The 23111-nt window shown below is 36.5% G+C and overlaps 1 protein-coding gene across 5 annotated transcripts; it reads left to right on the top strand.

The window, feature by feature from the left end:
* The first annotated feature begins 1294 nt into the window (after positions 1–1294).
* LOC107800624 (uncharacterized) lies at positions 1295–21486 on the top strand. 5 transcript variants are annotated; one of them, XM_075252190.1, is made up of 10 exons: positions 1333–1621; positions 2534–2620; positions 2781–3567; positions 17634–17957; positions 18062–18297; positions 19054–19257; positions 19328–19420; positions 19501–19617; positions 19719–20148; positions 21316–21486. In XM_075252190.1, the coding sequence occupies exons 4-10, from the start codon at positions 17645–17647 to the stop codon at positions 21363–21365; spliced, it is 1443 nt and encodes a 480-aa protein (XP_075108291.1). In that variant the 5' UTR covers positions 1333–1621; positions 2534–2620; positions 2781–3567; positions 17634–17644; the 3' UTR covers positions 21366–21486. The 5 variants fall into 5 exon arrangements, with proteins under 5 accessions (XP_016479312.1, XP_075108292.1, XP_075108291.1 ...); XM_075252191.1 differs by lacking the exon at positions 2534–2620 and having other exon boundaries at positions 1330–1621; XM_016623828.2 differs by lacking the exon at positions 2781–3567 and having other exon boundaries at positions 1483–1621.
* Positions 21487–23111: the final 1625 nt, after the last annotated feature.

Genomic DNA, 23111 nt, shown 5'->3' with positions numbered 1-23111 from the left:
TGCGATTATCTGTTACTCTCTTGTTTCTATTATATTTCTTCTTTTTAATTTTTAGTTTTTGGTGAGAATGGAGGCAGTGCATAATTTGAAGAAAAATTAACCCTAATAGCCACCTACATAATTGCTTAAACTAAAAATAGCTCGCAGATGTATCATGCGAGAAAGGTTGGACATAAGGACTCCATTGTAGAGTTTCTCTTAAGAAAATTTTATTCAGTTTATACCAATTTAATTAATTAAAAACACATCATTACATATAATATTATCACGTAATCATAATGACCTTATGCACGTTTTTGTAATACAAAATTATGAATGATTATTTTATAATCAATTTATTCAATTGATAATATAGCTAATCCATTCAATGTCTCTTGCGCCATGGTTGATCTTAAGTAAGATTTTATCAATTTTAATTTTAAAAAACTTCTTTCAAAATTCTAGTTTGTGATAGACGACGACCAAAGGCAGCTGTTATCATTATTCAATAGCCAATATAAGCATTTGAAAAAGAATCAAATCTTTTTATCTAATTGAGCATATCAATTAGAGTACTATCATCTATTCTTTTTGGGATTGTATCAAAGATTCAATTTTTTTTTCTTTTTTTCTTAAGTTTTGAATAACCGCATTCATACTTTCTATTTGACATATTTAAATTTTAATAAATACTAAAAATATAATATATGCGTACGTATTGAAAATATCAAGAAAAACAAATAATTAGATGAAAACTAATATTAAAATATTGGAATAGAAGAACCTAATTCATTAATTTGATGTGAAAATAAATATTTGTTGCTTTCAATATACTTCTTGTAGGCTTTAGCTTGATAGAAGAAAGAATACAGAACAATAGAATCTTTTGGAGGCACAAAGAAAAATAATAATAGTAGTAACGTTTGGTAAGAACTGAGAAAGATTAAAAATAAAATTAAATATTATGGAAATCAAGAAAGGAAGTGGAATGGTTTACATAATATTTAATGAGAAAAAGACTTTAAAAAAAATGAAATAATCACTTGATTCCTTCCATAAATTTTGCATTTACACGTTAGGGGCCCATTTAAAAAAATAAAGATATCATTCCTTTCTAGTTTTTACCAAGATATATAATATGAGTAAAAATATTTAATTAAAAAATTATAGGGTAAAAAGTGGGGCCTCCTAAAGTTGGGGCCTAAAGATTGGCTTGAGTGACTTTACCCAAAAAGCCGGCCCTGTATGTATAATATATGTATATTTCTGTCATGTATAATGTATGTATATATAATATACATACATAATGTGCAACATTCTTTTAAAAGAAAAGAAAAAATGACCTATGACAACGGTTCATCAAATTGGCTTTCCCTCCGTTAGGTTTTCTCATCTAATTTCCCCTAATTCCAAGAATACTCTTCCCTCCCTCTTCCCCTAGGCATTTGCAATTGGTGTTGGTGATGCATTCTCCTCTTCAATTGGTCGCCCAATTCTTCCTATCTCAACTTTTCAGTTAATCTCCATCTTAGCGGAACAATTTTATCAGTCGTTGGCAGAATGAAAGCAAAGAGAACATAGAGAACTCCCCACCGCAAATCTCTTTGCTTTACTTCCCTCCTCACCCTTTATTCGCTTCCGGGTAAATAATTTTTTCCCTTGCTCTCCTGTTTCTCGTTTCTCTATACATTTGATGAATCTGTGTGTTATAGCTTTTGTTTTATATTTTTACTTTGTGTTTGTTTAAGTTCGTCGAAATTGTTCTCTTTTGTAACTATCTTGTTCTGTTTCTTTGGGTAATGCGGGATATAAGTAGATCTTATGATATAGTTCGAAGTTGATTGTTTATTTGCTTACAAGTAATCGGTAATGAATGAGGGAAACTTAATTCATTGTCTGAATCGGTTATGTGTGCAGTTGAGGTTTTATTTAGAAATGAATTAGCAAACAAACAAACTAATCTCCCAATGGTACTGCATTTGTAGTCAGAAATATGGAAAATTTCTTTAATGCGTTTGATGATTATCATCTTTAATCCTATTAGGTTTAATAGTTCAAATCAAGTTAACTGTCCTTTAAATTTCAAAATACTGATATATCATAGCTAATCACCTTGATTACCCTTTAAAATTTCTACTGTTTAATAACTTGATACACTATAATTTTTTTAATTTATGCTAGTACATGCTCTGGTTTAAATGGAGTAACTCGGTCAGTGGGGATTCATATAGACAATGCCAACTTGTTTGGAACTGAAGCATAGTAGCAGTGGTAGTAGTAGTAGTAGTTGTGTTGTTGTCATCGTTGTTTATGCTAGTACTCTCTCTCTCTCCCTCTCTACCAAAACAAACTTGTTGACTTGTTCCATAGCCCAAACTTTCCCTGTTTGCTTATATTCTAGTTACAAATCTGTCAAATAAAACAGATCTGAGTGCTTGGATAAGTATATATTAGGCAGTACAATTAATGAATATCCAAGACTTTTGAATAATACTACTCCCATCAAACTAATTGATGTCGTCTTCTGTCTGAATATGTAAAATAAACCTAAAAGAGTCAGAGTATGAAGGACCCGACAGAAGGCCCCTGACGAAATTCTGGTGGTTTAAAGGAGTTTTGAAAGTTAAAAGCGTTTGAAAAGGTCTCTTTATTTCCCTATTATTTAGCTTTTCAGTTTCACATGAATATGTTGTGTGTGAGCATGCTTGAGCTCAGGTACTGAAATATTTCTAGAGTTTCATTTATGCTCATTTGTTTGTGTCAGTGAATCCTTTATGCTTGTTAAAGGCTGTGTTGCTCAGTTACGGATGCAGGTGTCCGATTCGGGTGTAGATCTAGAGGCCGGATTCGTCATCACATGAATTTTGGATTTGGGGGTATAGATTCAAGTGCGGATATGAGTGCTAGAATACAACTAATAAATTTAGTATAAGAATAATATATATGACAATTAGTTATTTAAGATTGTTGAAAAATAATTTATATGTCGATTAACAAGGTGATTTAAATCCATTAATTTTAATTAAGTTAAATGAAAATGTCTATTGTATAATTATGAATTGCTATAAATATTGTATATTTATAAATATAGTAATACAATAATATATAATATTTTAAACAGATAAAAGTAGTTATTCTATTAGAAATTGCTTCAAATCTATCATTATATATTTATGCTTCTTTAGCTTTGTTAATAACTGGAAAGCAAAAAGTATTTGTGGTAGTAATGACCGTGTTTTAATAACTAGATAGCAAAAAGTATTTGTGGTAGCAAAAAACATTTTCTGGTAAAAATTAAATTCTTTGTAAACACTACGTCATCAAAAAAGTTTCTTTGTAAACACATAATATTTGTTATTTATTATGTTATATTGTGTAATAGCAAAGTTTTCTAGGTACTTTATGTGAATATATATATGTCATAAACCAGAAATCAAACCAAATACCCAATCAACCTATACTTCTTGGCCATAAGTAAAGTCAAAGCATCCAAGTTAGGTTGACCAAATGCAGTGCAGATTGCACACCCCCACCCAAATCATGTCGGATCGACACAGGTGCGACAAAGATTTTGAAGGATCAACATAGGTTAAAACCTACTTCAAGTGCTCATTGATTTTTATGTCTCTGTCCACATTATTTTATTCAACTGCAGTTCATATCGCATTTTCTACATAGCATTGTGTGATCTATGGTATAATGAATTCCATTAAAATTACAAGTTACTTTCTTTAGCTTTTATCATCTTTCTGTACAACTCCCTGAATTTTAGAGGAACTGCAATAATTAGTGAAGATGACACAATCCTGTGAAGTTGACATGCGGAACTCTCACCATTGTTACTTCACATCTGACATGATATTTCACTCTTGCTGTGGACGATTGCCTTTTATTAAATCTGCATCTCATCTATGCTTCTATAATTCCCAGCAGATCTCTAAAGGAATAACCTGTAGGATGGCAGAGTGGGTTGAATTCTTGGCTTGAACAAGCCACCATTGCATTAAGATGTGTCTCCAGGTTCTGCCTACAGGTGGTATACCACAAGCATCTCCAAAGAATTTCCAGACTTGCCTAGTTATGTAGCTGCTCCCAAAAGCATGTTCGATAGATTTGAATTGTGGGTTCAAGCAAAAGGAACTCTTAGATATTCCCAGAAATCCAAACCTAGAGATTATATCATCAGTAGGTAGCCTATCATTTTACTGCCTTCTCATAAATAACGATACCTTAACAGGCACCTCTTGAAGGCTGTATCTTGCTGCTTCTCAAAGTAATGCTCCTCATCTGTCTCAATATCTTCGAGGCAGATTTACAATTGAAATTACCTGTAACGGGACCGGGGGGGGGGGGGTCCTTACAGATATATCTTTAGTGTAAATACCCTTGAAAATATTTATTTCCTTTATGTCCCAGTAAATGATAAATGATTAGGTGTATTTCCTGCAATTTAGTAATGGTCCAGTCATCTTTCTCAACGAATTCTTTCACCTTAATGTTACCAGGTTTAGGGTCAGTGTGAAGAAAGTGTGCAAGTGGGCCTAGGCCAGTCCAGTTGTCCCACCACTAAGAAATGTCACCCTTTGGGACTCTCCATGGAGTACTTGCTCCATGTTTTCTTTGACTTCCATTATCGTTCTCTAACAATGTGATTGACCATAGTCCCAAACCTTAGCTACAAGGTGTACTCTTTTGCAGTACTTTGCATCCAAAAGGTCTCTGCCAACCTATTTGGACTTTGTGAATTCTGTATTCCGTCTTCCTCTGTATCTTGTGTTATATATGCTTCTTCCTCTGTGTGAACTAGTATCAGGAGCTCATAGAAAGGAAGATTATTCCTCGTATTTGCTAGAATTATGCACCACTTATACACTAAGGGGAAGGGGGGAGGGGATGAATAGTGTATCGACCAATTTAAAATTTTCTACCAGAATTTTATGTTTTCCTCAGAACCTGGTTCTTAAACAGGTTCCTGCAATATCTAACAACAACAACATACTTGGTATATTCCTATAAGTAGGGCTTGGGGAAGGTAGTGTGTACGCAGACTTTACCCCTATCTTATACAGAAAGATGTTGTTTCTGAAAGATCCTCGATTCAGGTAAGCACAGTAAACAACAGTAAAGAAATGCAATATATATAAAAAGAAAAAAATTAGGAAGGAAACTTAAGCAATAACTATAATTAAGCAAAACGAACCAGAAGCAATATCTGGTAATAATATGCAAAAAATGGACCACAACTAGCGTAATGCTATAATCATCGGAAATAAAAGAAAGTACGCTATACTATCTACTAACCTTCTATCCTAACTTCTATCTCCATAACGTTTTACCAAGGGTCATGTCCTCAGTAAGCTGCAAAAGCGCCATATCATGCCTAATCGCCTCTCCCCAATACTTCTTAGACCTCCCTCTACCCCTCCCTAGACCCCCCCTATGTGCAACCTCTTGCACCTCCTTACTGGCGCTTCCAGGCATCTCCTCCTCACATGCCAGTACCATCTTAGCCTCACTTCCCACAACTTATTCTCCATGGGGGCTACCTCCACCTTATCCCGAATAACCTCATTTCTAATCTTGCCTCTCCTAATATGCCCACATATCCATCTCAAAATCCTCATTTCTGCTACCTTCAACTTCTAGACATAGGAGTTCTTAACTGGCCAACGTAGATGGTCTAACCACCACTCTGTAGAACTTACCTTTAAGTCTTGGTGACACCTTCTTATCACACAAGACACCGGAGACAAGCATCCATTTCATCTATCCTACTTTAATGTGTGACATCCTCATCAATCTCCCTGTCACCTTGGATTACTGACCCAAGGTACTTGAAACTATCCTGCTTGGGGGTGACTTGAGAATCCAGACTCACTTCCCCCTCATCCTTATGAGTTACACCACTGAACTTGCACTCCATGTACTCTGTTTTGGTCCTGCTCAACCTGAATCCTTTACATTCCAGAGTTTGTCTCCAAACCTCCGGCCTAGCGTTAACGCTGCTTCGTGTCTCGTCAATCAGTACTATGTCATCTGCAAATAACATGCACCAAGGCACCTCCCCCTGAATGTGTCGCGTCAATACATCTATCGCTAAGGCAAATAAGAACGGGCTAAGAGATGTTCCTTGGCGCAACCCCATCATGACCAGGTAGTATCCCGACTCCCCTCCTAATGCCCTAACCCTGGTCTTAGCTCCACCATACATATCCTTAATCGCCCTAATGTATGCTACAAGGACCCCTCTTGCCTCCAAGCACCTCCATAAAAGCTCTCTGCGGACTGTCGTATGCTTTCTCCAAATCGATGAACACCATATGCAAGTTCCTCTTCCTCTTCCTATACCGTTCCACCAACCTCCTAATGAGATGAATGACTTCTGTGGTGGATCGCCCCGACATTGAAGCTGAAATGGTTCTCAGATATAGATACTCTTTGCCGCACCCTCATCTCCACCACCTTCTTCCATACTTTCATAGTGTAGCTCAACAACTTGATATCTAGGGGTGTCAATGGTTCGGTTCGGTCGGTTATTTTATAAAATTTGTACCATACCAATTTTTCGGTAGTTCCATTTTGTATAACCAAAATTAGACTTTATGAAACTTTTCCAATCATCTCGGTTTCTCTTCGGTATCGGTACGGTTCTGTTAAGTTTTTGGTATTTTTTAAAAACGTCATGCAAGAGTCGCTAGTTATGTTAGAATGCAATAAATGCGTATTTGCATAGGATTTTGGCAAAACTCTCAGGACATTTTTACTATTTTAAAAGTGGTGATTAAAGGAACATGAAAAATGTCCAAGATAGAGATTCATCCCACTATTCTATGGTAGCTTAAAACAAATTAAGCAAATACAAAAGAAATATAAACCATACGAGTGGAAAGATACTAATCAAGTTGGGATTCAAGAATAGAGCTTATTAGAAGATTAGTATCCAATAAGAGAAATCTAATTCATACGAGAGGAAAGATATCCAATACCTTGTGGCTTGCTACTGAAGATCGTTGGAGTACCCAATGACTTGCTACTTAAGATGTTGGAACTAATTTAGTTTCGATATGAGTAGTAGAATAGGTATGGAAGTTGGAACTTTGGATATTAATTATTTGGTCACTTGTAGCCATGTTCATAATCCCAAGACCTAAGAAAAAACCTTAATGCTTTGTTAGTTTCAAACTTAGTATATATTTTTATATATAAATTTATTCGGTACGGTTTGATATTTTTCAATTTATTTTTATAAAATTAAAAACCTATGCTATTATTCGGTACGATTATAAATTTATATAAAAACTTACGGTTTTATTAAAAGAAACTCAATAATCGGTTCGGTTCGGTCAGTTTAGTCAATTTTTAAGGATCCATTGACACCCCTATTGATACCCCTGTACTTATCGCAGCTTTTGATATCCCCCTTGTTCTTGTACAACGGAATCATCGTACTCCACCTTCATTCTTCGGGCATATTGGAAGTCCTAAAGATAACATTAAACGGGTTGGCGAGTCATTCCAAGCCTGTCCTGCTCGCACTCTTCCATAACTCCACTGGAGTCTCATCGGGCCCGGTCGCACTTACGCATAGCCCCTCTACCTCCTCGGCCTTAATACGTCTACAATACCGAAAATCACGGTGCCTCTCGGAGTGCTCCAGATCACCCAACACAATGTCCCTATCCCCCTCCTCATTTAAGAGCTTATGGAAATACGCCTGCCACCTTTATCTAATATGTGCCTCTTCCACCAAAACTCTTCCTTCCTTGTCTTTGATGCACTTTACTTGGTCCAGGTCGCGGGTCTTCCTCCCTCTTATCTTGGCTAGCTTGTACAACTTCTTGTTCTCGCCTATGCCTTCAAGTTCTTCATACAAGCGTCCAAACGCCGTTGTCTTCGCTGTCGTGACCGCTAGCTTTGCTTCCCTCTTAGCCGTCTTGTACAACTCCTTGTTTGTCCTTTTATCCTCCTCGACTTCTCGTCTCTGCTCCCTAGTCTCTACCAACTTTAAATACACCGTTTTCTTGACCTCCACTTTCTTTTGGACCTCTCCATTCCATCACCAATCTCCTCCGTACCTCCCAGAGTAGCCCTTAGAGATGCCTAACACCTCTCTAGCTGCTTCCTTGATGCAATTCGCTGTCTTGATCCACATGCTACTATCATCCCCACAACTCGACCAGGCCCTTAGCTTTTCTCTCAATTGTCATGTTTTTTTTTTTAGACAACGCTTCCCATTTGATCTTAGCTTGACCATGTACAACCCTCTTCTTTCTCTCCATCTTAATATTTCAATTAGTTTTCTCATTTAGTTTTGCTCTCCTGTAAAAAAAGTTGGTTTAGAGAGAGTATAGAATGTGGAAGGCAATAAAACTGTTGCAATAAAAATAGTATACAAAGTTAAAGAATGTAGAGGGTATTTTTGTAAACAACCAATTTTTTTTAGAAATTATGCAATACTTTAATATAGCAAACCAAACAATGGATAAGAAATAATCTCAGCATAACTAATGCCAGCATAACTAATCCTAGCATTACTAATACATCATATTCAACACTATTGTTATATCTCCTACGAAATGACCCCTTAGTCTAGAACAAAAGATTGTCACTCAAGAGTTCTTACAAATTGCTTCTAATACAAGCTAAGTAAGATCACAACTCAAAACACTAATTATAAGATCAATACAAAACGAACTAAACTTGAATCATTTCTGGAACTAGGTTTTTCAATTTGTCTTGCTCTTGGTTTTTGCAAAGTTGCTGCTCACAAAAAGGATCTCTCAGATTTATGTGTAGGTGCACCTATGCAAAAACAAACTCGTACTATATATATAAATTCATAGTAGATGGCCAGGGATAGAAGAGTGTTAACCAAGTTAAACCAAATCTCCTAACCCTAGCAAATAAAGGAAGTAAAAAGATTTTTCTTCAATCTTCCAAAGAAGTAGAATTTACTTCTATAAGTACTTACTTAAATCATGGTCTAAATTTTCTGACATTATCACGTGATTGCTAGGTCAGCATAGTCGAAATACATCTTCGTCGGGTAAGAAAGTGAATCCTATCCTCGCTTGGGTGTGAGACTCAGCAAGTAATATGTTTGTTGATCATCAAAACTCAATTTCTAACGAATTCTCCCATTTTTGATGATGACAAACAAATGAACACGGAACCCTCCATCAGAACATTCTGCCAATTTCATTTTTATTCATTTTCGTGCTCACCCCGTTTTGGTATCATTGAAATGATAAAATAAGGTTAACTATCAGTTTTAGAGAATATCTTTCTTATGGCCACTTAGACTACACAACAGACAATCAAGTGAAAGACATTCAACACAGTCAATTTAAGGATGCTAGCCATCAAAAAACAAAAATATCAATGCAAGATAAGAATTGCCAGGAAAGTTTTTTATTAGTCAAGGCATCATCATCAATCCATGAAAACCAAGTCATAACTATTAATTACATGGCCACAAAAACAAGTTTAACTGAATGGAAACTGCCTACGGAACATTTGGTCTAGGGAAGTTTGGGACTCTGGTCAGACTGGGCTGAATGGACAGATATGGGACCAGTTGTGACTAGATATGTGCAACTAGAGCAGTTTTAGATTTTTGGAATTCTGCTCCCTTTGTCTTGTCAAGTCCTCCTTCAGCTTTTGATTTACGGTCTTCATTCCGGCAATCTTTGCAGCTTGTATCTCCACCTGCTGTTGTAGTGCCTGCTTTTGTTGTTGAAGCTTTGAAATTTTAGCATTGTAAAAAATACCATCAAGAACAGGCTCCTCTTTAGCCTCCTCTTTATTTGGGCATGTCTGCCATAGGTTCCTCTTTAGCCTTCTCTTTCCACTTGCTGACAGGAGCTCCAAAATAAGTGATTACTTCATACCAAAAGAAACCATAGGGAAGGAAGTGCTCACTCTTGGACATGTCTGCCACTCTAGCTATGTGATTGATCATTACCCCATGCAAATTTATCTTTTCTTCCCTTTCCAGTAGATCCATATAAGTCAAGTCAAGAGCATTGGCTTCATGTCTCCTTTCTGACCGCTTAGCATTTTGTGCACAAACTGAAACAATAGTTTGTGAAAAAGAGCCATTTCTCTCTTCTATACTTTCCTCTGTTTCCCGTCCTTTTCTTTAGAGAATTTCCTTGTCTAGCTTATAGACATGTTCTTCCATCCCTGGCAATTGAAATCCAGGAGGTTGAGCCACATACAGTTCCTCCTTGAGGTAACTATTCAAGAATGTATTCTTCACATCCATCTGGTACAGTTTGAATTCCATGTAAGCTGCAAAGGCAATCAACATCCGAATGGCCTCCATCCTTGCCACTGGACCAAAAGTCTTATCATAATCTATCCCTTCTTCCTGATTGTACCCCTGGACTACGAGTCTGGCCTTGTTTTTTTGTCATAGTTTTTGTTCATCCAGTTTATTTCTGAAGACCCGTTTTGTTCCAATGACTGTCGTATCCTTAGGTCTTGGGACCAAGTGCCTTACATTGCTTCTTTCAAATCGATGCAATTCCTCCTGTATAGGCACTATCCACTCTGCATCCTGCACGGCTTCATTAGCATTTTTTGGCTCACTGATAGATAGAAACGCATTAAATGCATATAGATTTCTGAGAGATGATTTGGTCAATTGGTCTAGATCCCTGAGTTGGAGTCGGAGATTATGTTCTCAATAGGATGAGAACTCTAATGTTTCCAAAGCTTTCTTTGAGGTTGCTGAATTTGTTCTTTTAGGGGACCAGGAGGAGGAATCTGCTCATTTTGAGGACCAACAGGAGGAACAGGTTCTTCTAACCCATTTTCTTCTTCCTCATCAGGTGGAATTAAGGTCCCCCCTGAGTGTGATGCCTCATCTTCACCGGTGTTGGCCTCCTCTTTCCTCCTGTTCACTTTCAAGAGAGTCTCCTTGGTCTTTAATATCAGAATTCTTTTTTCTTACAAGACCAGGCTCTTGACCATCATCCTGCACATTTTTCTCAATAAAAGGATCAGATTCATCAAATACAACATGCACATTTTCTTTAACACACATAGTTCGTTTATTAAAAATTATATATGCCTTACTATGTGGTGAACAACCCAAAGAATACTCCCTCATCACATCTAGCATCAAATTTTCCTAGAGCGTCCTTGCCATTATTATGAACATAGCATATGCAACCAAAAGCTCTAAGATGTGATATGTTGAGTTTTCTTCCTTTAAGTAATTCATAGGGAGTTTACTCTAATAGGGGTCTAACCATGTATCTATTTAAGAGGTAACATGCAGTGTTAATAGCTTTTGTCCAAAAGCTTTTGGGCAGTCCACTAGAGATTAACATGGTTCTCCCCATATCCTCTAGAGCTCTATTCTTTCTCTCAACTGCTCCATTTTGTTGAGGAGTTCTTGGAGCACGGAAATTATGACCAATGCCATGCATGCTATAGAATTCAGCAAACCTAGCATTTTTAAACTCTGAAGCATGGTTAGATTTAATGCTGACAAGGTGAAGATCTAGTTTCTTTTGGATTGTCCTGACAAATATGCAAAAAAACATCAAAGGTTTTATCTTTACTAGAAAGAAACAAGGTCCAGGCATATCTAGAGTAGTCATCAACTATAACTAGAATGCATCTTTTGCCACTTCTACTCATAACCCTCATGAGACCACAAAGATCCATATAGAACAGCTCCAGGGGTCTAGAGGTACTGACAACTTTCTTAGATTTAAAGGAGGACTTGACATGCTTGCCTCTAACACAAGCATCACACCCTTTATTATTTTTAAAGCTGATTTTTGGCAATCCCACAACTAGATCTTTTGAAACCAGTTTATTAAGCTGAGCCAAACTCGCATGACCTAGTCGTCTATGCCACAGTAAAGGATCATCATCAACCACACTAAGACATGTAACCTTATTATCAGCTAGAGACATAATAGATGCGATGTATACATTGTGATGTCTCTCTGTTCCCCTTGTCACATATCTGGGAGACACTTTGCAGATTGTAGTTCAACCCATTCACACAATACACATTTTTTATAGCTTGAGAGAGTGATTTACCAATCTTACCTATCCCTGTGATTTCACCTTTCTTCCCATTCCTAAAAACCACGCTCCCTCCTTGAAAGGCCGAGGGAATTTTTCTTCCTTCATGTCATGTGCCTTGAGAGCCACGATAAATATACTAGTCTTGGCTGCTTCCTTTTACTTTAGCCTGCAAAACAGATCAAGAGTTAGATTTAGGAACCCAGACTAGCTTGGATTCCCTCTTGTGATCGAAAGAATGAATGAAATATTTTTTAGTCCAGCATGGTAAGTTAGACTTCATCACAAAAAAGTCTTTCTTTCTGACTGATTCTGTACTGGAACCTTTTTATTTTGTGTATTGAATAGTGCTAAGCAAGTTCCTTGTAGTCACCAGTATTACCACAATTTGTACATAGCTTACTAGATGCAGAAGCTACATACTTAGGATTAACCTTAGGGATAGATTTGTAGTATCCTAATCCAATTTTATTTTTGTTCTGGTTTTGGTTCAGCCATTCTAGAGCCTTTGAGGACCTGTTCCACTTAAAGGTTCTAGTCAGTTCATATTTAACCTTGTCAGGTCCTCTTGAATTACTATGTTTCGTTCAACTTGGTTGTACAAATTTTCCGTGGACAATTGTAATTCTTTTTGAAGGGCCTCTTGTATATCACTGATCCCACCTTTTCCTTTACATGGTGCTTCTTTCAATTTCTCATTTCAGTTTTGAGTGCTTCAATATCAGATTTTAAAATAGGGACTTGTTTCTCAAAATCTTGTTTTTCCTTTTTGAGTTCAAGACGCGCGGAACTTAAGATTATGGCATTCAAACTTAACAATTGAAAAATCATCAGCACTCAATTTTTCAATTTGATTAATTAATGAGAGCATCATGTCAGACAGTCTTTTCTTAGGAAGAAGATGAAGATAATCTTTGAGGTCAGGAACATTTACCTCCTCGTTTTCAGAGATTCAGAGTCACTCATGGCCATCATGGACACGACATCATCGGTGGGTCTTGACTTTGAAAAAATGCATGCTTGCCTTGATGATTGCATGTTGTCTTAGATTGACAATACAAAAGCAGATAATTGCTCGGTGTCTGAGTCCTTTAAGGGGAAGAATGTTCGTAATGACTCTGATTAATATGACTCAAAAAACCTGCTAGGTCTTAATATACTTAGCCTTAATGCCTAGGCGTCAAAATAAACTATGAGATGACATGCTATTGAATAACCCAATGATGGCGATATAAGACGTCTTGCTGATGGTGAAGCTGGAAAAGATGTTAATTCCTTGCGCTCAGACTTCTGTAGAGACTCGTAATGTTAAATTAGAACTTCCCAGATACTAGCCTATTATCCTTCGAGTTTTGAACTGTGCACCAATGGCCCTAAGAGATTTCTCGGTTATCAAAAAAAAAGTAAGTTTAGGACTTTAAGTGATGGTTTTAATCCAGTTCGAACCATGAAAGTTTTCCATAGCACATGACCGGTTACGTTAACAAACTATAATTTATTTTTTGATAACCGTGGTATTCGGGCCGGCTTATGCGCACCTCGACTAATTATACGGGATACTTGCTATCTTTTACCAGTAACATGTATCAGATAACTCTATCCATTAAGGCTTGGACAGACGGAAGAAATCACCTAGGGTGTGTTTGGTACGAAGGATCTGGAAAATATTTTCTAAATTTTTCATGTTTGGTTGGATTAAATGTTTTGGAAAACCTTTTCCTCATGAACTCATTTTCCTTCACGAGGAAAATGTTTTTCCTATCAAAAGAACGGAAAACATTTTTCAAAATTCTTTTTCAACCTTCTCCACCCTATTCCTCATCCCCACCAACCTCCTACCAATCTACTCCACCCACTCCCAAACCAAATTCTTTTTCTTTCATTTCAACAAATTAAGTTTTCTTTTTCTGATGTAGAAAAAATATTTTCTTTCATTTTAACAAAACGAGTACTTTCTTTTCATGATGTAGAAAAAGTATTTTCTTTTATTTCTACAAATTGGGTATTTTCTTTTCATGATTTAAGAAAAAGTATTTTCTTAAATTCAACAAATGAGTAATTTCTTTGAAAAGGGGAGGAGTACACGAAACATATGGATTTTGGGGAAGGTGGGTTGAGGAGAGTAGCAACAACAACATAACAACAACAATAACCCAGTATAATCCCACTAATGGGGTCTGGAGAGGGTAGTGTGTACGCAGACTTTACCCCTACCCTAGGGTAGAGAGGTTGTTTCCGATAGATCCTCGGCTCCCTCCTTCCAAGAACTCCCCACCTTGCTCTTGGGGTGATTCGAACTCACAACCTCTTGGTTGGAAGTGGAGGGTGCTCACCACTAGAGCAACCCACTCTTGTCAGTAGCAACAACAACATATCCAGTATAATCCCACAAGTGAGGTCTGGGGAGGCTAATGTGTACGCAGACCTTACCCCTACCTGGCGAGGTAGAGAGGTTGTTTCCGATAGACCCTCGACTCAAGAAAAGGTGAAAAGAGAGAGAAGGGAAGAAGACGAAGAAGAAAGAAAGAATAGAATAGGGGGACAAAGAACGATTACGAAAAGGAAAAAAAGACGACAACCAAAAAAAAAAAAAGGTAAAAGAAAAAGTAGCATCAAATAGAAACAAAGTGGAAAATACGAAACACATGGCGAACGAAACAATAGGCAAATACCAGAGGTCAATGAATACAAAAAAAAACAAGAGCGCTACTAGAAAAGAACACGGAACTCTCGACTACCTACTAGCCTTCTATCCTAATCCTTGACCTTCACACCCTTCTATCCTGGCTCATGTCCTCAGTGAGCTGAAGTAGCGCCATGTCCTGCCTAATCACCTCTCCCCAATACTTCTTCGGCCTACCTCTACCCCTAAAAATATTTTATACTCTCTAACCAAACATTAGAAAATATTTTTCATTCACCAATCAAACAAGTGAAAATATTTTCCATGGAAAACATTTTCCTTTGTACCAAACACACCCCTAGTGTTTTTGCCTTTGCTGGAATTTGACCCTGAGACCTCATGGTTCTCAACCCACTTTATTGACCACTAAGCCACACCATAGATTTGCATGAAGCTGAGTAAGTAATGTTGTCCATGATAATTTCGAGTCTATCATGGGCCATGTCTCTTGAACTACCATACCACTCATCTAATATAAAAATCAATGAGTAGATCGCACCTCCCCTTACACATAAAATAGTTGAAAGTGATAGCGTAGTCTCCAGGAAAATATATAGAATTGTCGTTCATGGGAGCCACACCCACCTTCTCCCGAATATCCTCATTCCTAATCTTATCCAGCAAGATCTAGACAAATAAAATGAAAGCAAATAGCAGCCAAGGGTGTGGCCTAGTGGTCAATGAAGTGGGTTAGAACCATGAGGTCTCAGGTTCAAATCCCAGCGGAGGCAAATACTAGGTGATTTCTTCCCATCTATCCAAGCCTTGGTGGATAGAGTTACCTGGTACCTGTTGCTGGTGGGAGGTGGCAGGTATCCCGTGGAATTAGTCGAGGTGCGCGCAAGCTGGCCCGGGCATTACGGTTATCAAATAAAATAAAATAAAATAAAATGAAAGCAAATATACAATTTGAATCAATAATAAAAATGGGGTTGTTCAAAGATCGAGGAAATACAAAGAAAGAACAAAAGAAAATTAAGGAAAAGAGAAGAAAAGAAAGAAAAGGAACAAGTAAGGCGACGATGAAAGTAAAAACGGCTTTCAATTCAACGAGTCTCGATCCTGGGCCTTGTGACTAGAAACATGACACTTAAACAGTTGCAGTTGCACCCATGGTCGCTTTGTAACTTGGGGTGCCACCATTTACTTATATAGGCTTTTTGCGGGAAATACCAGTACATACATGAAGATTCTACTCGAGAGTCTAGGTGGCGATGCACCCCTTCTCATCTACACAGATCCGCTCTTGAGTATGCTGCATATCTCATTAATGGATAATGATTTTATGGAATGAATCAGGATAGCCTGTGCAAGACTCCGAATGGTGGAGTAACTTTATAAGCAACAACTGATAGATTTTCTGTTGCTAGGGGGCCAAAACCCGACTGATGGGGAATGTCTTCCATTTAAGATGTCACTGAGATTGATTATTGGAGCACTTCGGTGTTGTAATTTCTAGGTGTGATTGGTTTCGTAAGAAACTAAATGAATATGGGTCAACTCTGGTATGCTTCAACAAATTGTATACTGGCATCTCAAGTGCATCAAGCTTTTTATGCAAAGGATCCAATTGAGAATAGGAATTATTATGCAAGGAATAAAGACCCCGGAGATTTGTATGATTTGGGGGAAGAAAATTGTTCCAATATTAGCGACATTTTGGAGGGAGTATGAGGAAACTGGTTCAGGTAGATTACTCGATGTTGACTCGAGATGGTCGAGAGAAGATATACCTGGTGATGTCATTGACATGCTATCTCATGCACTACATTCCTAAGATACAGCTACAGAGATATCTAAAGAGAAATCTGCATTTTAAATTGAGGCTGACAACTGACGGAGGAACTTTTGAACATATTTTGTGTATATTTTGAGAGGCATTGAAGTTTGTAAATGTGTAGCAAAAGAATAGGATCATAAATTATGACTTGGTTAGTCCTTTGTCCATTAAGATCTTGGCTGTGGTGCCTTATAACTATTGAATTTCTAGTGTCTTTTGATGCATGTTCTTCATCTTTTTCTAATTTCCATACGCTATTTGTCTAAAATGTTCTTTTATCTTTTGGGGGCAACATGCGAATAGAAGGAGAGAAAAGAAGATCTGCAAACCCTTGGTAAAATTTGAATAATATACACTTATACAGTTGCCACCTTACTGTTAAACCAGGAAAACAATTTGTTTTCTAGCCAGTGTTGTGATAAACTAAATGGAGCTTTCTCTAGTTTGTGAAAGACAGAAAGAATGAACATTTTCTTGCAGTGAGAAAAATCAAGAGATTTGCGTTGAGAGTGACAAGTTCTCGATTTAACATTGATTGGCTGCTTATCAGATGTTGTCTGGATTTCTTTGTTTCAGTGCGCTTTACTTCCGATCATTCTTGAGTTATATGTTAACTTGAACATCCAGTTGTGCATATTTCAGTAAACTTGAATTTGATTTGACTAGTTAAGAAAAATAATATCTTTAACTTTCTGTAGCTTGAAGATTACAGTTTCTTCTCCTTCACTGTCTCCTACCACCTCTCTTATGCTAGGAAATAGAATTAGGAGGTACTATTTCCAAGTGACAGCAACTTAGTATGCTACCCACATTCAAAACTTGCTTTGATTTCAGCAGGAAAGCTTTTTGTAGGATAACTGACTGACCAACACTTCTAGTTTGCTCTTCTTTGCTTTTTTATATTTATAATTAAAAAGATTGTGGCTTTCAGGATTTTTTTATGAGTTGCTTTGCTGGCTTTGTGAGATCATGGTATCTAAATTTGGTTTGGCTAAATCGTGTTCTCTCTTCATATATGAAATGTTTACAGAATTGGATTGCATGCTTTTCTTTATCAAATTAGAAATGCATAGCTTTAACAATCAAATGACAAATGATGGGTAAATGTATTGATGATATTTAGTGCTTTTTATGGTGACACAGAGAATTGGAGAATGATGAGTCAAGAGGGGCCTTCAAAACAAAATAAAAGATTAAGAAGCTCCTCGTACATTAAAGATGGACCAGTTGCAGCTATAGTAAGGAGAAAGCGCTCATCGGCAGTACAAATAATTATTCAAACTTTACGGTCAAGTGAAGTGCATTTGTCAAATTCAATCGAAGGACAACAGCTAGAGGCATCCGAACATCCATTGGTAGAAGCTCATATACAAACAGAAGCATGTCCATATGTAGAACAACCAGTAGAACGACAAGCACAAATGGATTCAACCACTATTGCAGCAAATGAACAGTCTGATGAACAAGGCAAGAGCATATAGATTGTATGTAGAGTTATCGACTTTGTATTTAATTCATTAACTCAACTAACATTAAGAATTTGGTGATTATCTTTGGTACTACTACCACAGGTCCTACTCAAAAAAGGAAAAGAGGTAGAACAAAGATGTATACTGTGCATGGGCGACATGAGTGTCAACTGATAGTATTGAATGAGTTCAATCAACCAATTGGTCCCAGTAAAGCTGTTGTAAAAGAGTTGGGTAGTTTCCTTGGCACATTGGCAAGGAATGCAACACTTTGCCCTCTTGATAAATTTGACTGGAGGAAAATGGACACAAAAGATGATTTGTGGAAATATACCAAGGTTTGCAATCTCTTCTCCTTATCTAACCAGACACCTTGCTCGTTCTTGGTTTATAGATGTTCAATCTTCTTCTCATTTTAATGACGCTGTGAGGATAAGTACCTTACCAAAAAAGAAACAATTACACTGTGAAAAAAAACTGTGTTTGTATCCCCTTCGCTGTGCTGTTTTACTCCGGCTGTCTGCTTCAAGATAGCATCCTCAATAGTTGAATGAACTCTGCATTTGCTTTGTTTAACAAACCTCTATCGTTGTGAATTCTTTCTAGCTTAAGAAAAAACTTCCATTGTCCTTAAATGTTGTCTGAAATCACATTCTCCTCCATTAGTTTCACCTTTTTCTCCAGTTCTGAGGCATCTATAGTTAGATCTCCAAAAGCAACTCAAGACCAAGATCTTAACTGCTTGCTGACCTTTTTGAGTTTCTGGTAGAACTTCCACATAGGATTTCCAACAGTCGTTTAAGCCACATTCTTCCACTCATTCTATAAGGGACATCGGCCATTCTTTCATGAATGTTCATGATCAGATTAAAGTATCCTCGTTACCATCCATGATAACACTAATTGTTGTGATCTCTCTAATCTGTCCCACAGTGAGGTACTGAAGTAAGCTTTAATGGCAAGCTTGCAGATGTTCCAGAACCTCAATTTAAGGATCCTCTTAAATACTGCAACTCTAAGTCAGTTATGTGCATGTGTATAGGTTTCTGTTTATGGCATTATATCGTACTAAACACAACAAAACCAATTTGTAGGAAAAATATGATATTCCTGATGCTGCAAAAACATGGGCTTTGGAAGCAATTCACACTGCATGGAGAAGGTATAAGAGTCAATTGAAGAAAGATCATTATGATACCTATGTCAATGATGAAATTCGAATAAAAAAGCGGCCTGCATATGTTCCAGAATCTCAATTTAAGGGTCTTCTTAAATATTGGAACTCCGAAGCAGTCCAGGTGAGATATTTTTCAAAAGTCCAATTTGTACATATACCTAATGCATATTAATTAAATCATTTACTTGCAGAAAATGTCCAAAATCAATACCGAGAATCGGAAAAAATGGAAGAATCCTCATACTTCTGGAAAAACAAGTTTTGCTGTAATCCGTAATGAATTGGTATGTTACTATATTTATCAATAAAAATAAACTTGCTTTACTTTTAAAAAAGGTTTCTGATATCCATTTTATGTAACAAGGAAAAAGAGAAGGAAACTTTAGAGGGTATATCGCTTGAGGAACTATTTGTGGCTACAAGGAAAAGGAAGCCTGGTCGATCGTACAAGGAGCCAGACGAAGATACAATTAGTAAAATTGTACGAATTTTATCTAATTGCAAGTTTACTTTGATGAGTTATTTTTGCTTGGCAAATTATTTTTTATTTGTTTAAATTCTCTCTTATTGAATTTTTTGCAGGCTGAAATGAAAAAAATAGAATCAAAGCAAAGTGGAGAAGGAAGTCAATCTGTAAATGCTTTTGCATCCGTCATGGGAGCTGAACATCCGGGACGTCTAAGATTATATGGACGAGGGGTTACAAAAACTTCTTTGAAAGGTAAAGTGGGACATGTTGAACCTGCTTTAAACGTTACTGATGATCTATTGCAGAAGATGGCAGAGAGGATGGAGGAAAAGCTCCAAAAACAATTTGAGGAACAGAAGGAAGCTATGCGGCAAAAAATTGTTGCAGATGTCATTGCACAACTTCAGCATTTGATCCCAACATTTCAAGTTGATCCTAACATGTTAGCAACCATATCTACTCGTTCACCTGGAGAAGCTTGCTCTGCAACACGTACTCAACCAATCCATAAGCCACCTATTGGTACCAATCATCGCAGACTAGGTAATTCACATAAACTCAAGCAGAACTATGGAATTATAATGATGGGTTTGTTGGTTACGTTGCACAATAATTTTGTCTTCTACTTCCACCCGTTAGAACAGCTATAAGACCGACAATTGTATGGTAGTGAATGTTGGGCTGCTAAAGTCTTACATATTCAGAAGTTGAGTGTTGTAGAGATGCGGATGCTAAGATGGATATGTGGTCGTACAAGGTGAAAACCGACCATATTCGCCAGAAGGTGCAAGTAGCACGCATTGAGGATAAAACGAGAGAAAACCGCTTGAGATGGTTTGATCATGTCTTGCATCGACTTACAAATGTACCGGTCCATGTGAAACTATGGTGAGTGAAGGTGTTAAAAGAAGACGGGGTAGACTTAAAATCACATGGAAGGAAGTTGTCTCGAAAGACCTACAAATCTTTGGAATCAAATATAAACTTAGCTAAAGATAGGGTACAATGGAAGAAAAAGATCCACGTAGGTGATATCTACTAGTCGGGAATATGTTTTAGGCTTGCTAGAGATATGCGTTAAGGTTAAAGAAAGAAGTGAGGATTCATATAGCCGATTTCAACTTATTTGCGACTGAGGCATTGTTGTTGTTGTACTTCCAACAGTTGGAAGTTGAATATGCATCATCTTGTGGTTTAATAAGGAGATTCAGAACTAAGTTTGGGAGCTAATTATCAAGTTATTAGTACTTGATTTCATGCTCGCTGTCTTGCTTATGGAGGCTATACTCTTGAGTTGTTTCCTTTTTGAACACCTTTAGTTGTCAACTTTTGGTAATATTTTATCATTTCTATGGCATATAGATAGATGTTGGGCAAGTCTTATATTCTTACAAGTATTGAGATAATTATGTTGTGTGCGTATTGCTTGTAACTCATAGAATATTGTTGTATTGATGTGATGAATGGATATGAATCTGATTATTGGAGATGAATATGTGTTGTAACTGAGAATGTGATGGTTTTATGGGATAGGGTTGTGCCCATTTACCAGGAAACTTTGCCGGAATTTCTGCTGATTAATTGGGTTTGCTAGGATGAGTGAATTTTTCTACGCTATGGTCTAGTTTTAAGTCATGACTTTAATATGTATATTGAAATTGTATTTTGCCGAAATTTTTTGTTAACTCATTTATTTATTATCTTTTGTAGGTGGATCAAATGAGCAAATGATAGGTGAAAGCAGTGAAGACACTATCTAGAGTTATGAGATTGTTATTACTAGAACTAGTGGGTTCTTCGTCGTATGCAATAATATGTTTACGCTACCTGGTTTTCTGAAACTTATCGAATATATGAGCCTGAATTAATGTTTCTTGTCAATGGATGGTGAAGATGAATCTGACTTGCTTTTCCTAGCTATAGTTGTAAAAGCCCTCTTAAAAATATGGTCGTTTAGCATTATTGTGATTTATTCCTTCGGGGGTTAGCTCAATTGGCAAAGATTGAGGGACCTGTGTCTTAGGTCACAGGTTGGAGTCCTGTGTTAAGCGAACTATGGTATTTAAGTGGAGTAGGATAGAGGAGATCTCATCATCCCGAGTTTCGAAAGCATTATTGTGATTTATTTTAGAAGTAATGAATCGATTGCCAGTAAGTCTTAGCAGGGAACGGTTTGTGTGTGGCTTTGATAGATACATTCAGGGGGGATATGACAGACTACAGAGTTGCACCTCGGGGACAAAATAATTATGGTCGGTGCTCCTAAAATACATGATTATCGTCGCTGCCCCCAAGCTATGAAGGTATGAGGAAATCACGCAAAATAATTATGGTCGGTGCTCCTAAAATACATGATTATCGTCGCTGCCCCCAAGCTATGAAGGTATGAGGAAATCACGCAAAATTCCGACGACAGTGACTGCTTTCGACGGTAAATTTGTATGGATGGTATTTAGTATTAGCATTTGGAATATATTCGGAGTTGTGCAAAAACTAAAAAGATAATGTTTGGAGTTATCAACAAAATCAAGCTTCTTGGAATCCTCTTTTTATATTAAGTGTCACCATTATGTTTAACTTTTTCTTTACATGTTTACTCTCTTCCACTCCATTTTAATTCCTCCGTTTTATATTTATCATTTACTAAAAGAAATTATTTTATATACATACACTAAAAAGTGTACGATTTGGTATAATGTTGGACACATTTGATAATCAGTATTGGACATATTTAATAAATAATACTCCATACTATTAGTTTACCAGTATATCTTTGATTAAGTATATATTTCATAAAAGTATACTATTTCACATTGTGGTGTACTTTTAATTTAGGTTTAAATTTAACAAAGAGTTGTATACTTTGATTTAAGTCTATATTTAACAAATACTTTATCAACCCAATTTATATGATGGTGTTTGACTTGACAAGAAATTAAGAAAAAGAGGAAACTTTTTAAAATTTGGTCTAAAATAAATCATAAATATTTATGTGACTACAAATCATCTCATTAAGAATAAAGTAAACAATTTAAAATTAAATTACTTTTAAATAAAAAAGTATGATATTCTTTTTAACAAAAAAGGAAAGTATGAGACATAAATTGTGATAGAGGGAGTAGTACACTATTTAGGTGAAGGAGATTAGAAATTGTATACCGTGAATACTGTGATTACAATCATGTTATACTATGATTACTGGTATTTTACATGATATTCACAATATACAAGTAATGTATTGGTATACTATATAGTATACAATGTATAATGTTGAGTTATTGTATAATATGATCAAAAGGTATTCTCATAATTATTGATATACTACATGGTATACCATGACTAATGTTGAATCATAGTATACTGTGATTACCGCTTACGAAACATTTTGCAGACGCCACTGATGATTACTGTTGAATCATGGTATATTTTATTTAAGTTTGCTAAATGATATTCTAATACTCTTCGTATACTACATATTGGTATACCATAATTACTATTAAATCACG

Source organism: Nicotiana tabacum, chromosome 4 (assembly GCF_000715075.1).
Source record: "Nicotiana tabacum cultivar K326 chromosome 4, ASM71507v2, whole genome shotgun sequence".
Classification (NCBI taxonomy): Eukaryota; Viridiplantae; Streptophyta; class Magnoliopsida; order Solanales; family Solanaceae; genus Nicotiana; species Nicotiana tabacum.
This window is presented reverse-complemented; position numbering and strand designations above follow the sequence as displayed.

Excerpts from the sequence above, each read along its gene's own strand:
- LOC107800624 (XM_016623826.2), top strand. The coding sequence starts at position 17,645 with ATGATGAGTCAAGAGGGGCCTTCAAAACAAAATAAAAGATTAAGAAGC. Across the intron at positions 17,958-18,061 it reads TGAACAGTCTGATGAACAAG|GTCCTACTCAAAAAAGGAAA; the intron begins GCAAGAGCATAT and ends CTACTACCACAG. Across the intron at positions 18,298-19,053 it reads ATTTGTGGAAATATACCAAG|GAAAAATATGATATTCCTGA; the intron begins GTTTGCAATCTC and ends ACCAATTTGTAG.